The sequence below is a fragment of the Adiantum capillus-veneris genome, chromosome 11 (genome assembly GCF_014529385.1).
Source record: "Adiantum capillus-veneris isolate H3 chromosome 11, ASM1452938v2, whole genome shotgun sequence".
Classification (NCBI taxonomy): Eukaryota; Viridiplantae; Streptophyta; class Polypodiopsida; order Polypodiales; family Pteridaceae; genus Adiantum; species Adiantum capillus-veneris.
The window spans coordinates 95065290-95080583 of NC_140941.1; the positions used below are offsets into that span (position 1 = coordinate 95065290).

Sequence of the window (15294 nt, forward strand, 5' to 3'; positions counted from 1 at the left end):
CACATTGGGCAGTTCACTTGAGATGCCAAAACTCGAACAAGAAGGTGACACCATAAAGCGATTTGCAAAGCCTTGCTCATGGTAGGCCAAAATGAGAGAGAGAATTAAAAGCAATTGCCAAATTTTTCAATGACTAATTCGTAGAGTGCTTATTTCCTAGGGCAGGCTTAAGCAATAAGAGAGCTTATTTTGGACGACAAAATGGATTGAGGAATGCCATTGATGGTATAGATTGTTGACTTCTGGGACAATATCTTGAGGGAAAAGTAGCAATTTTGACAAACAGCAGTCCTCAACTTTGTGAGGATCTACATACGAGAGCAGGTTACGCTTCGCAACTCTCCATCTCTTGTTTACTCGACATAGCCATCCGGGGGCTGCCATAGCTGCAGTTATTTGGTGATCGTCTTCCTCTTCTATTCGCAGAGAGTTTGCAGCATCCACGGAACCAACCTTGTAGAAATCCACAGGTCCTGTGTATATTTTGCGTCTTCAAAAAAGGGCAAGCTCTTTGCAGCTAGAAGCACTCTCGGACAAATCACGACCCGCATGGGAGGCTGATGCATGTGCATGAAGCAGTCCTTTCTCACTAAACTGCAGAGGCAACAGCCATACATGTCCATAGCCACCACTTTCCTGTCACCTTGATTTCATCCTACCACAGCACATTGGCTTAACGTCTTAACACCTTCGTGTCTGCAAGGGAGAAACCGAGCATAGACACCATGATTGCTCATCATGCCTTTGCAGGAAATCCCATCATTTCAGACAAGCGTGGAAATCTTAGCATAGCTGATTTAAGCGAAGCAGAATCAGCAGGTTCGTTGCGTGTATTGCCCTTGCTGGAGGGAAAGCCGTTAATATCCTCAGTAGTGCTGCCTCAAGGTGGACAGATTTGGCGGCTTGCTTGGCAGAATTTTGGAGTTTGTCACAATGCCTTGTTATCTTCACAACAAGCAGTGAATACTTTCTTAGCAGAGCAGCAGAATCTAGACGAGGAGGAAAAGCGGATTTCTATTGATTTTAGCCATGGGATTTTGTCTCATGATCGACTTGTATATCTCGGTGACAGAGATGGTGTAACCTTTTGTGCTCTGGATGTTTCTCCATATCCAATATTTAGTGGTACTGCTGATAAGATTGCACAGGATGCAAAGTGGTTGCAAGGTTTGTCGAAGGCTTGGGAACTCCCATCGTCTGATGCCAGAGTTGGCTTCGTTGACCTTCGGCTACTCATGACAGGCACTGATTGGTCTGATAAACCCACCTTGGAAGAACTCTCAATTGCAGGCCATGTATGTACTTCTTTCCGAGTTCTCTCTGGCTTTGAATATATGCAGTTTCTTGCAATTTTGCAAAGATAAGGTGTATTGCTGCAAAACTCTGTGCTTATTCAGGTGAATATTCCTGCAGGCAAGAGCGATGCTGGATTGGCATACCCAATCAAGGTTTTGTGGACGGTGTGGCAACACAACCGTTCTAAAAGAGGCTGGGAGACGAAGACAGTGTGTGAATGAGCTTTGTAAAAAGAAGCTGTACCCGCGCCTTGATCCTGTGCAGTTTCTTCTTGTTCCCACAGTTTTGAAAGCATATTGAATCAGTCTTTAAATCCAGGTGATAATATGACATATTGTACTGTTGATTATAGGTGGTAATTATGCTGGTGATTGACAAAGAGAGGGACCGCGTAGTATTAGGACGGCAATCACGATTTGTTCCACGCATGTGGAGTTGCCTTGCTGGATTTATTGAGGTGGGAGTTGTTTTGGCTGCTTATGATTGACTTCTTCTACCTTGTTGCTATTTCTCTCACATTTAAAGGAGTAGATCATGTTGAAACCCTTTTTCTGATGGATGGTGGTGAGGTATTTGTCCTCCATGTTTCAGCCAGGAGAGAGTTTAGAGGAGGCGGTGAGGCGTGAGACAAGAGAGGAAGTTGGGATTGAAGTTGGTGAAATTTTGTATCACAGCTCACAACCATGGCCTGGTAAGCAGTACTACTTCATGTTGGCTCCCTTTTTCTAGTGAGGGTTTTCCCTGTGGTAGGGCCGTGCATGTGTCATTTGATACTATTTCTTGTTGGATGTACTGTGTAGTTGGTCCAAGCAGCATGTCTTGTCAGTTGATGGTGGGTTTTTTCGCGTTTGCAACAACATTTGATATAAGAGTGGATAAAAAGGAGCTGGAAGGTGTTCTACTGGGACTTGATTTATGTTCATCTGTTGATTTTGCTGCATTTCTAAGATGATTTATTTACGGATTTCAGTGCTTTTTGGCCCTATGCTGCAGAAGCAAAGTGGCACCATCGTGAACAGGTAAAGAAGGCCTTAGTGTTCAATGAATATAAAAATCAGCAGCAGGCCTCAGCTTTAAAGGTCCATCAAGCATGTAGTGGGGAAGAAAGAAGGAGAGGATCTTCTATTGAAGCACGAGTAGATGCTGGGGAACTTGCACCAATGTTTGTTCCTGGTCCATATGCAATTGCTCATCATTTGATTTCCACATGGGCCACAAATGGACCAGAGGGATTGTTAAGCAAAGTTTGAATGTTCAGCAGCAAGCTTCTGGAGGCAATATTCTGGTACTTACCTTTTCTGGCTTTAGCTGATTGGTCTTCTGGCAAGATCCCTATAGATGTCTTTTGTTATCAGCTGCCTCTTTAAAGTTTCTTGCAATATTGATGTTGGTTGGTAGAATGAGTAGTTACTAGTAGTATTACTTCAACCTAGCATCAAAATTCTGGTAATTAGATGGGGATCAGCTAGACAGAAAATTTAACTGTTTCATGTATTCAATTAGGTTTCCTCCTCCTACTTCTCTCTGTAGGGAGTCGAGGGATTAATATGAGGGAGCTACTTGGACAATCTGTCATCTTATTGAAATCAATCCTAATAATGTTTTAGGTCATGTTAGTCAGAGTGACTAATTGCTGTCAAACCCGATGTTTTGGCCATGATTCCTTTTCCTTTGATGTCTTTAATGGCTGATACTACCCTATTGGGGCTTCAAATTGAAATGGCGAAGATGATGCCATTTTTGAAACACAGACTATGCCTCTCACTTTGCTATGCTTCTTATCATTGCATCCATTGACGTACCTACCCATCAAATTCGTTTTGAGACACGCACCTTGTACCCAATGGACGTATCTATCATATGCTAGGTAAACATGCTAAAAAACATTGATAAGGCAAATCATCCATGTTGGCATTCCTAGATCTGAACATAGTGGCTTTGTCTTGAAATATGAATATTCACCTGAATTTTGTACACAAGTAAACTATGTTTAGTTGTATTGAATAACCAATATTGTTACAAGAAGTTTCTATTATCTAATGGACCTATTTTAAGAACAATGTGCTACACATATTTGCTACATACTCAATTGGATCTTATATGCATAACCACCTCGACATTCTTTTAAAAGTTTTATAGAGATGAAATTATTGCCCTTGAAATAGGCTGGCACTTAAAAGATATGTGGTACACATTAATTGTTAGCACTTCACTCCAAAACAACACTTGCAAGAGCAGAGAGGTGGAGCTCTAGGAGGAGATGCGTTCGCCCCTAAGGTAGGTGCTCCTGGCAGTATTTCTTTTTAGTATTGATCTTGAAGTTAAGACAATTGTTCGTGTGGCTCTCTTCGTGTTGCTTTTAGCAACATGATCCCTTTACCTTTATAGTTCGAATTGCTAAAAGCAATTTATGAAGGTAGTTGCTTTTGAAGTAGTAGCAAAAAGCAATAGATCACACATTAAAGCAACTTGTATACAAAAATTGTCTATGTACTATCACCACAATGTTGTATAGAAACACATTTCATATTCGTTTAAAACTTGTGAAATGAACATTTCGATTCCTTGTGCATACTGGTTCAACTTTTATTTTATTTGCTAGAATCTCCGGAGATTCTTTCCTTGCACCTCGTCACAGCAACACACACTATAGCGTACAAAACCGTTACAAGATTCGAACTCTGGCAGCCGCGTGCGCTTTCGATGCCTTTGGAGCTAAGCCAACCCGCATGAGCGATGTTACTGCCAGAAAAAAAAAAGGAGCCAACGAAGACGCTTCGCCTATGTTACTCTTCTTCCGACAGGTGGTCGTCTCCTGTCGCAGAGCTTCCTTGCCGCTTGGATTGCAACTCTCTTCCATCCGGACTCTCGCCGACTGCCACTTGCTTGCCTCACATGGCTGCCCCTACCCCACCCAAAACCGCCCGCCAAAAAGCGAGCCTCTCTTTGAGTCCCTCGTGTACGCATCTCCAACAGATTCTCGTTTTTTTTAAATTGGTATGACATACTTGTGTACATAAGAAATGTGTTGGAAAACCTCTGCCCTAATGTTTAAAAAGTATTTTTTGATTATCAGAATTTGTTCTAGCTTTGGTTTCATACAATTTGCCCGGTGTTGCGGGCCATTCCTTAGGTAGTCCTGTAAATAGGATAGAGGTCTCATTTGTGAGACATCTTGTGTGATCACCGCTCTCGGCTCTAGGTGTCACCAGCGTGTGACTACTATCTATCCTTTTTGTTGATTTCTTTCTTATTATCTATTTACTTTCACTTTTTGGAAACACCCCTCGGGAAATCTAACTGCCCTGCATTGCACAACTAGTGTGGAACTGTCCAGAGGGAGTCCAGGCCTGAGGGCAAGAGAGCACTAAGGTTGGACAAGGACTATGGTTAGCCAAGTGGGGTCATTGACTAGCCAAAGTGGAATCCTTTGCTACAGAGGCTACATTTCAGTTCTGGATGTGGCCACAGTGTACAAAGAGGGTCGGATGACCTAGAAAGATACAATGGCAGCATCTCCTAAAATTTAGGGAATTGTTATTTTGGGACCTGAAAATGTGTTGACGTCATTACCTCCGGAATGACAAAGGGAACATTTTCTTACTCTGCCATGAAGTCAACTGGGCAACCGGTTGAGAGATTTTTAGGCGGCAACCCCGAAACGGGAAAATGCTTGTAAATGTGCCAAGTGGCACCTTCTGGTGCACTTTCCTCATGCAACAAGAAGTGGCGCTGAATTTGAAGGAGAGAGAGCCTCATTTTTAGTTTTGTCACAGGTTAAGAGCTATGGAGTGCTTGCTTTCCCTCCTATGTACAGTGCGGTGCCAGGAGTGATGCCCTGCGCGCTACGCACTGCCCTCTCTCTCCCCTTTGGCAGTATATTATGCCCCTCTAGTGGGCTCTTCATTTGACCAATGTACAGTTGTGTGGGTTCATGGGCGATTGCCGAGGCAAGAGCCTCTTGCACAGGTACTGGATTAGCAAGCGGCTAATCCCCCCGCAGGTACATGTGAATTCGGAGAGGTTTCACGCCAGAAATCTCGTCCGATTCAAAGGGCAAGTAGCCCTACAGGTGCGGGAGCTCGAGGACTTGCTACGGATGCGACCGGCACGCGAAACGGAGCCCGAAACAGTAAATTACAGCCAGTGCCTGTATGCGTCGGGAAAGTCAGTCAATGCGTGGGAATACTGACTGTGAAGGGTCCTAGTACAGTTATGTTGCCGAAATCGCGTCGGAACAGTTGAAATCCAGCCAAGTGTGTGTGGGGCAGCTTGTAGGGATCCACAACGTTTATTCCCTCTTTTGAACAATAAAGAAATACCGAAAGGGGCGCCTAAGTTAGGGGCCAATCTGGTGTCGGTCTACTCATACAGGTGCAATCTAGCAACCTGTATCCCTCTCCCCTTTGTTGTGTCTTGAAAGTACAGGTAAAGTGGACGATAAATTAAATGGGTGAAAGCTAAATCAAGGTTTAAAGTAAAGTCTACCGCCCTTTTTGGATTGAACAGGCCGGTTTCATGGTTCCATCGACGGGATTAAATCACTTTTTCCCATAGAAGTGAGCCTTGGTCAGATTGGGCTTGAAGACACAGGGGATCATAGACCAGATGCAGGGAATTGCAATTATGGCTGACAGACCAGATGATGTGACTGAAGAGGTTTCCTCTTCACAGGGTCAACAGACACATGAAGTGGGTGAGTCTTCAAGACCACCACAGACGGATGATGATATATTCAGGACCCAGTTGGCTACTGCTGTGGCTATGTTCACACAGGTGATGCAGAACCCGAGGTTTTTAGCCTTTCTGCTACCTTCTCTTCCGTCTCAGCAAGTTGGGTCACTGGATCATATTCAAAAGCTTGTTAAGGCTCAAGCACAGGTGATTCATACTGCACAGTCAATGGAAACACCTGTACACTTGACGGAGAACATGCAGTCTCCACAACCTGTGCCTAAGGTGCAAGAACAGGTGGCTGAGATGCCAGTCTTTCAAGCTGTACCAGTTCAGCCCGCCACCATGTGTGTGCGTGTGGTGTGTGTTGTGTTGGGGAGCATATGTTAGTACCTAGTTCTACACCCACTATTGGGCATTGACGACGTTAGTGGGGATGTCGTGGTATTTAGTCAATACTATGCATGATGGAGTTGATGGTTATATTGTCTTGTGGGTGACTACCATGGGGCTATACCTTGCACTTTCCTTCAAGGGTGAATCTGGGCTTATCCTGGATTCATCTAGGTATATATATATATATGCAACAAGTCTTCCCACCACCTTCAGTACACCCTGGCTATTTTGGAGGTGGATCGGTATTCCAGAGCATGGCTGGTCATGCACTTGGAAATCAGTTTTACACGCCAGGAACAGTGTTCGGGGGTGCTCAAACGATGATGCCTAATCCCATGTACAGTGTCATGGGTATGCAACCAGGGTTTCAGAGCACTCAGGGCCAGTTTGGGATGCCACAGGCAAATTTTGGTATGGCTGGAATTACAAATCAGCAGCCAAATATGGCATTTCCAGGTCAAGTTAATAGCGGCCAAGGAACACAGATGAACCCTAATAGTGTTCCCATGTTTCAGTCACTTCCATATGACAATTTAACGCCGCTGGAGAGGCCAACTCCGTACAAAGAAGGTGGCAAAGGTGTGACATTCACGACCTTTACAGGGTTTGATGACAGGAAGAAGGCTCTCTCATTCCTCCAGCAGTTTGACAAGGCCTATGGAGGGGGAAACTTTACAGAGGCTTCAAAGGTCCGCAAGGCAGCCACTTTCTTGACAGGGAATGCGGGACAATGGTGGACAACTTTATTGCTTCAAGGGCAAGCTCCGTCCACATGGATTTACTTCAAGCAGATTTTTGCAGCAGCATGGTTATCTGATGACTTTGAAGCGGATGTCATGACAGAATGGCACCAGCTTAATGCTGCCACTTGCAAGAATCTGGATGATTACAATCGGAAGTTTTGGAAAGCTCTACTTCCAGTAACTTCCTATAGGTTTGTGCCATTGACAGAACAGATTGAAAAATACTGTTGTGGCCTACCCAAAGGATTGAGAAAGTACTGTACGAAGACCAAAGTCACTACTTTGACGCAGCTCATCGAGGTAGCAAACACTGGCAATGGTTTGCTCAAGGGAGAAGATTGTGAATTCAATACTGGCGTCAAGGAAGGATCAACCAAGAAAAATTCAGCGAAGAAGCATGTTCCCAACGAGGCTCCTAAAGGGACTCAGGAGTCAGCCAACGCAGGGAAAGATAAAGCTACGGCTGAATCAGAAAAGGGACCAGCAAAGAAATGAAAAAGACGTTTTCCTCGCAAGTCAGAAGAGCAAAAGAAGGTCCTGAGGTCAGAGAACAAATGCTTTATTTGTGAGCAGTCTGGCCACATTGCTTACAAGTGTCCTACAAAGAAAAGGCCAGCTGATTCTGATGACAAGGAAGACAAGAAAAGAAAGAAGCCCATGGCTGGTCTAGTGCCAGATATGGTGGGCGACAAGCCAAATTCAGATGCAAGTGAGCTTTGCAGAGCATGGGGAAAGGTCAGGGATCAAACAATGCTTATCTTCTTTGATCTAGGTGCCAAAGCCAACTTCATTTCCCCAGAATTGGCTTCAAAGTTGGGAATCATATCTGAAGAGATGGGGTATACAGCAGAGCCAGGTTTGGCATGTCCTGGCCATACAGAGGCTGTGACACCCATCATTGGAAAGTTGTGCCTACTTATCCAGTCCTATGTAGATGCTGAAGAATTTTACATCATGCCACTGGACGGATGTGATGTGTTGTTAGGTATTCCTTGGTTATTTCGTGTACAGGGAATCATGGATGCCTACAACAAAAAGATCACTGTACAGAGCAGGGGAAAGACTCACATTCTGGATGTAAAGCTTAAAGGGGAGTCTATTCCCACTGTATCAGCTTCTGCTATTACTTCTGTAATGAAAAAGAATCTTTTTGCGTACTTGGTTTTTGCACGTGAAGTGTCAGATTGTGATGAATCAAATTTATCTGTGTTAGATAAAGAAAGGTCAATGTTTTTACAACAGTATAGTGACTGCTTTTCTGATTCATTACCGTCTCAATTACCGCTAGAGAGACCCGAGGACCATGCGATAGATTTGGTGCCAGGCAGTAGCCCACCAAATAAGCCTCCGTACAGGGTTAGTGCAGCTCAGCAGAAAGAGATAATGGGCCAAGTACAGGAGCTGTTAGAAAAGGGGCTGATTCAGCCCAGTTCATCTCCATTCTGTTCTCCAGTGTTGTTGGTGCAGAAAAAGGATGGCTCATGGCGTATGTGCATCGACTACCGTGCACTCAACAAGAATACCATCAAGAATAGGTTCCCTATACCTAGAATCAAGGTGGTACGAAACGTACTGTATGTGGCGTATATGTACATACTGTACGTTGTTCCGTACAGCAAAATTTTTTGCGTACGTAAAAATACGTACTCTTGTAAAAAAATCGCAAAGTACTAAATTTTCTAGGACATTTCCAATAAAAAACAAGAGAGAAGCCAACAACTTATAGAGACATTTAAAGACACGTTTTACAAGACAACCATATACTATGTAACTATTGCAAGAGATTTGGATTTTTATTTTAAATCAGCATTGTACGGGCTTCCCACACATCAAGAATTTTAAGTGCGGAGAGGCTCATTTTCAGTTTTTGTCACAGGTTAAGAGCTATGGAGTGCTTGCTTTCCCTCTTATGCACAGTGCGGTGCCAGGAGTGATGCCCTGCACGCTACGCACTGCTCTCTCTCTCCCCTTTGGCAGTATGTTATGCCCCACTAGTGGGCTCTTCATTTGACCAATGTACAGTTGTGTGGGTTCATGCGTGATTGCCGAGGCAAGAGCCCCTTGCAAAGGTACTGGATTAGCTAGCGGCTAATCCCCCCGCAGGTACACGTGAATTCGGAGAGGTTTCACGCCAGAAATCTCGTCCGATTCAAAGGGCAAGTAGCCCTACAGGTGCGGGAGCTCGAGGACTTGCTAAGGATGCGACCGGCACGTGAAACGGAGCCCGAAACAGTAAATTACAGCCTGCTGTGTATTTTTGCAGGTTTAGGGTTTTGGCCCTAAACGGACCCTAATACCCCCAGGAGGTTCGGGGACGCAAGGGGACCGCTGTACAGGCGATCTGGCGCATTTTCGGGGCTGAAAACAGAGAATTCAGCGTGCTGCAGATTCTCGCCAGGTTTTGCAAAGTGCCCGTATGCGTCGGGAAAGTCAGTCAATGCGTGGGAATACTGACTGTGAAGGATCTTAGGATAGTTATGCTGCCGAAATCGGGCCGGAACAGTTGAAATTCAGCCAAGTGTGTGTGGGGCAGCTTGTAGGGATCCACAACGTTTATTCCCTCTTTTGAACAATAAAGAAATACCGAAAGGGGCGCCTAAGTTAGGGGCCAATCTGGTGTCGGTCTACTCATACAGGTGCAATCTAGCAACCTGTATCCCTCTCCCCTTTGTTGTGTCTTGAAAGTACAGGTAAAGTGGACGACAAATTAAATGGGTGAAAGCTAAATCAAGGTTTAAAGTAAAGTCTACCGCCCTTTTTGGATTGAGCAGGCCGGTTTCAGTAGCAGCAGACCCCGCACCCCCAGCAGATAGCATTTTCAGCCGTCGTCGTCGCCATCCTCGTTGTCGCCGTCGTCTCGAAATTTAGATCCACCTTGCATCATAGTCTCACGACTTGCATCGGCATCTTGTACCGGATTGTGCAATCGATAGCATAGATCTCTCTCGCCATCGAGAGAGGGGCCCTTGGAGGAGGGTTTGACAACTTGTCTGGTGTCATATTCTTCTCTCTCTATCTCTCAGTCTCAGCACCTTCATTCACAGTGTTTATCCACTTTGTTTGTGATCACTTGCACTCTCTCACTAAAGGAACGGAAGGCTCTCCGTTCCGTAAGTAAAAGGAAACCTTGAGCACAGTTCGGAGCACTTATCTTGAGCAAAGATCAACATTCACTTTCGCTGCACCTTACATTGGTATCAGAGCTTTGACATTGTGTTGTATCACTCAAGGAAAAAACCACAAGAACTCTTGGGCGTGTCGATTCCTAGTCGTGTTTTTGAAGAGTGACAGGAAACCCAAGAAAGAAGGGCTTGTCCAGCCTCCCCTTGTGCCTCTTTTCACTCATTGAGAGTGGACCGTGCACTTAATGGCTGGCCGATTGACGTGAGGTGGGAAAAAGCAACCTTGGTGTGAGCGCAAGGCCGCTAAGGGGTGCGGCCGCGGAAAAGAGCATAACCCGGGTGAAGAGAAGATCCTTCTCTAACACAGATTGCAAGCTAAAGAAGAACCTCAAGAACCTCAAGAACTTAAGAACCAAGACCCACAAGAACCCAAGTTCCTCGTGAACTTAAGAACCCAAGACTTCAGTGTATGGTCATGTAAGGTGCAGTGGGAGTGAATGTTGAACTTTGCTCAAGATGAGTGCTCCGATCGTGCTCAAGGTTCCTTTTACTTACGGAAGGGAGAGCCTTCTGTCCTTTAATGAGAGTGCAACTGATCACAAACAAGTGGATAAACACTGTGAATGAAGGTGCTGAGACCGAGAGATAGAGAGAGAAGAATACGACACCAGAATGTTGTCAAAACCCTCCTCCGAATGCCCCACTCTCTATGGCGAGAGCGGTCTACTTATGATTGCACAAATCTCTACAATGCTTGGACTCGCCGACGATGTGATGACGATGAGGACGACGATGAGACGGGCTGAAAACTGAAAATGCTAAGGGCTGAAATCTGCAAATCTTTATCTGCTGAATTCTGACTCTATGTCGATGACGACGATGCAACGACGACGCGCTGAAACCGCAGATGCTGAAATCTGCGTTTTCCGGGCTGAATCTGCAAACTTCGATGGATCTGACCGTGCGGCGAGGATCTGCTGCGGAAAGGTGAGATCTGCGAGGTTCGGGACTTGCTTAACGGAGTCTATGTGCTGAAAACTGAAAACGCTAGTCCTAGAGTTGAATCTGTCGCGATGGAATTGCAAAACGCTGAGGATGATCTGCAACCAAAAATGCTAGGCTGAGTTCTACTTCCTACGGTGGAAATCTGCTAACACTGGGAATTTGCTATCTTTTGGGGAATTTGCTAGCGCTAGGCTGAATTCTGATGCAAAAATGCTAGGCCTTCTGGTGAGTGAAAACGCTAGAGTTGTCGCGGGGGGGGGGGGAGTCTTGCTGAGAAGTTGCCTGATGAACACCGGGTTCCTGCCGCCTCTTTTGCCAGAAAGTGCTAGCTCTGGTTTTGTTATATATTTCATTAGCAAAATTGCCCTGTCTAGTTCCCAACAAAAGTCACTTAAAATAATAAGTGAAATTTGTCAAAAATAGGGAAAATAGGTTTAATGCACTGGGAACTGATCTGAATAGAATCTGATGGAATTGCTCATGATCATGCTGTGTGCAAAGAGGATAAGCATCTAATCTAAGTGTCTGGCATGCACGGTCTGCGAACAGACTCACAAAAGTACCAGATCACTTCCTATTCTAGATTGCTTGACTGAAGTGAACCCTGGTCATGCTGTAGCTTGTCCACGGACACATAAGGTTGGATGTGTCACGTGACATCCCCTCCTTTTCAAAGTGAGGTACTGGTACCCGCGAGGGAGATCGCCAATAGCATCCGGAATCCTGGAAAGGACTCTTCGCCGGCTCACTCTGATGTGTGGGTCGTGCGATACTTGAACTTCATAAAGGTCTGCAACGCTTGCTTCTTTGGGCCGCGTCGAAAGCGACACAGTCTTCTGTGGCTCCTTCAATGCTTCAACTTCGTCCATAGTCATGCTTCTACCTTCTTCAAGAATCTCAGAGCATGAAAATTCTTGAAACCACTTCCAACACAAAAACATGAACATACCCATTCCATGTAAAGTGACTGGAAAAATACTATTCTTCCTTAAAGACTGTGCATGCAATGTAGATGAACATATAGACAGAGTGCCAAACCGTTCATCAAACACACGCAAACAATGGGGTCGAAACTTGTCTTTCTGATCTAAAGCAATCAACTGTGGCAAATCACTATGGAAATGCCGATGCTTGATGCTCAATCCTTCTTTTGCTCTTTCTACGACTGTGTCATGCCAAGGAAGAGACATGGAATCTGACTTCCTTGAATGCATACTTTTCAGCTTTTCATGAGAAATCCGCATACATGCTTGCTCATTCATGAGTGAATCGTGCTCAACGTACAATATGGCATGCCTATGAAAAGGGATCACATATAGACGTTGACTAAAATACAGGAAACAATCACGAATAAAATACTCGATCAATGCGTACTGACTAATCATGCAAACACATAATACTTCCTGGGGGGTTTCTTTGGACCTAGGCTCGAGAGCCAAGATCGGTTCTTCTTGAGGGGGTTCTTTGGACATATCATTGATCTGATACCTGGAAGCACCCCACCGAACCGGCCACCTTATCGTGTGAGCCGAGCCCAGAATGAAGAGATTACGAACCAAGTGAAAGACCTCTTGGAAAAGGGTCTTATCTAGCCGAGTACTTTACCTTACTGTTCGAATATGTTTTGACCTCGAAAAAGAATGCCAAGATTTTCTCCACACTCATGCCGATTGCTTTTCTGAGGGCTTCCCAGGCGAGTTGCCACTATCTCGTCTTGAGGATCATACTATTGATATGATACTTGGAAACACCCCACGGAACCGGCCACCTTACCGTGTGAATCGAGCCCAGAATGAAGAGATTATGAACCAAGTGAAAGACCTCTTGGAAAAGGGTCTTATCCAGCCCAGTACTTCACCTAACTGCTCTTCGGTGGTTGGTTTTAAAGAAAGACGGATCTTGGAGAATGTGCGTTGATTATAGAGCTCCCAATAAAATCATCATCAAGAACAGATTTCGGATTCCGAGGATCGATGATATTCTTGACTGACTATAGGGATCCTCTTCTTTTAGCAGGATCGATTTGAAGAGCGGTTATCATCAAATCCGAATCGCATCAGACCATTGTACCAGATTTGTGCAATCAATAGCGTAGACCTCTCTCGCCATAGAGAGTGGGGCCCTTGGAGGAGCGTTTGACAACATTCTCTCCCTTCCGTAACTAAAAGGAACCCTTGAACACAGTCCGGAGCACTCATCTTAATCAAAGTTCAACATTCACTTCCGTTGCACCTTACATTCTCTCTCTTTTTGTTCAGTTGTTTTGAAGTGCTAAAAGTCTGTTCCAGTCTGTTCTTTTCAGTTGGCACGTGGTGCCGTCCACACACACACATACACACACACACACACACACACACACACAGAGAGAGAGAGAGAGAGAGAGAGAGAGAGAGAGAGAGAGAGAGAGAGAGAGAGAGAGAGAGAGAGAGAGAGAGAGAGAGAGAGAGAGAGAGAGAGAGAGAGAGAGAATCACTGAACTTTGCAACTCCAAACTCTGTAACAACGAAAGGGGAAGGTTGTCACTTTCTAATCGATAATATAGGCCATTCAGGGATAATTGACTAAGTTTTGTACCTTTCTATATTTTACAACTTACAGTTAAGGTGAAGTACTGCACAACTATTTTTTTTCTCTCCGTACTTGTTGCTAATTGGACTATTTTCTTATTTTTAACGATTAATCTCTTTTTAGGATATTTTATTGTGTGCACTAAGAATTGTTAAAAGATTGTAGCTACAGGAACTACCATCAAGAACGGACAACTCTGATGTGTCATTTGATGGGTGACGGTAAACATCGCGAAGGAGTTTTCGTAAGTTCGGTGGAAAGGGCTGGGTTACGAGTACCCCTGATGCGTCACATGATGGGTGACGTGTGCATCAGTAAGGGGGCATCTCGTAGGCTAAGGAGGAAATCCGAACTGAGTAAGAAAATACGCGTAAGAAAGCAAGCACAAGAATAAAGATGGGTTCAATGAAGCTTTTTACGAAAAGCAGGAACAGTCGCGGGAGGGCAGATGTTTTCCCGCGAGGAGTCTGTGTTTGCATTGCATCTGTGTCGTGTCTTGCACCGGAGGACGCCTGGAATGTGTTCGTATAGCATTGTTTTCACTAACTGAGTGAGTTTTTAAAGTTTGAACAGGTTCACACTTTATTTTATAAAGTGGCCGGTCACTTTTAAGTGACCAGCCCTTTTTAATAAAATAAAGCAAGGCTCTTATTAAAAAAAAAAAGCCAGCGCTAAAAGCTACGCAGGGGGACTGAAATCTCTCTCTCTCTCTCTCTCTCTCTCTCTCTCTCTCTAGAAAGCGCCAGAATCAGCGATTCTTCTCTCTCCTCTCTCTAGGGTGCCAGGGCTCTGCTTTTTCGGTTGCTATTCCCGCCGGGTGCCAGGGTCTATAAAAGGGCAGCAAGCGTTCAGTTTTTGGGAGGCCGGGAGCAACAGAAAGTGCTAGCGCTTGGATTCTGGAGCAGAGGTTGGCGACGGAAACGGCAAGTGTTCGTGTGACGACTGAGTACGGAGGTCGCTTTTCCGAGCAAGGAGCGACAGGTATAAGGTGTTGATACGCATTGAGAATTGTTGCTTTGTGTGGTTTGTTTTGCAGGAACCTCCCGTCTTCTATGGGAAAGCCCCTCATGGGAAGTACGGCTTTACGCCTAAGTCCCTTACGGGAAAGTACGGCTCCGCGCCTAAGTCCTTTACGAGAAGGAACGGCTTTGTGCCCAAGCCCTTTACGGGAAAGCACGACCTTGGGGTCTAAGATTACAGAACGGAGGGGTTTCCTCGGGTTCTCGTGCTTGTATAAGAATTCTCCCTGAATAAAGAATACTCTTAAGGGGGGGGACCAGCCCATCTTATGGTCCCCAATATTGTGTCAATCTTCTCCCTTCTCTCATGTTTGCAACGTATTATATTTTTCAGATTTCTAAGTGCTCGTGTACGCTCCCGTTTTGTGACAGTGGTATCAGAGCTCGGACTCCTCTCTTTCTCTGCAAAGAAGGACGATTCCGGAAAGAACCATGTCGGGCCAAGGGAGAAGCGTTGAAGAGGAGCTTCAA

At 45.0% G+C, this 15294-nt stretch overlaps 1 protein-coding gene across 3 annotated transcripts in view; it reads left to right on the plus strand.

Annotated features, from left to right (window-relative positions):
* The first annotated feature begins 245 nt into the window (after positions 1–245).
* LOC147447681 (nudix hydrolase 19, chloroplastic-like) overlaps positions 246–15294 on the plus strand; it is a 32804-nt gene continuing 17755 nt past the window's right edge. The window contains exons 1-6 of one of the 3 annotated variants that reach the window (XM_086523407.1): positions 246–1295; positions 1414–1554; positions 1649–1753; positions 1888–1987; positions 2097–2189; positions 2267–2453. In XM_086523407.1, coding sequence (XP_086379533.1) covers positions 726–1295; positions 1414–1554; positions 1649–1753; positions 1888–1987; positions 2097–2189; positions 2267–2319 — 1062 coding nt within the window. In that variant the 5' untranslated portion in view covers positions 246–725 and the 3' untranslated portion in view covers positions 2320–2453. Of the gene's footprint in view, positions 1296–1413; positions 1555–1648; positions 1754–1887; positions 1988–2096; positions 2190–2266; positions 2582–15294 lie in introns of those variants that run through there. The other 2 variants (XM_086523406.1, XM_086523405.1) reach the window with 2 other exon arrangements.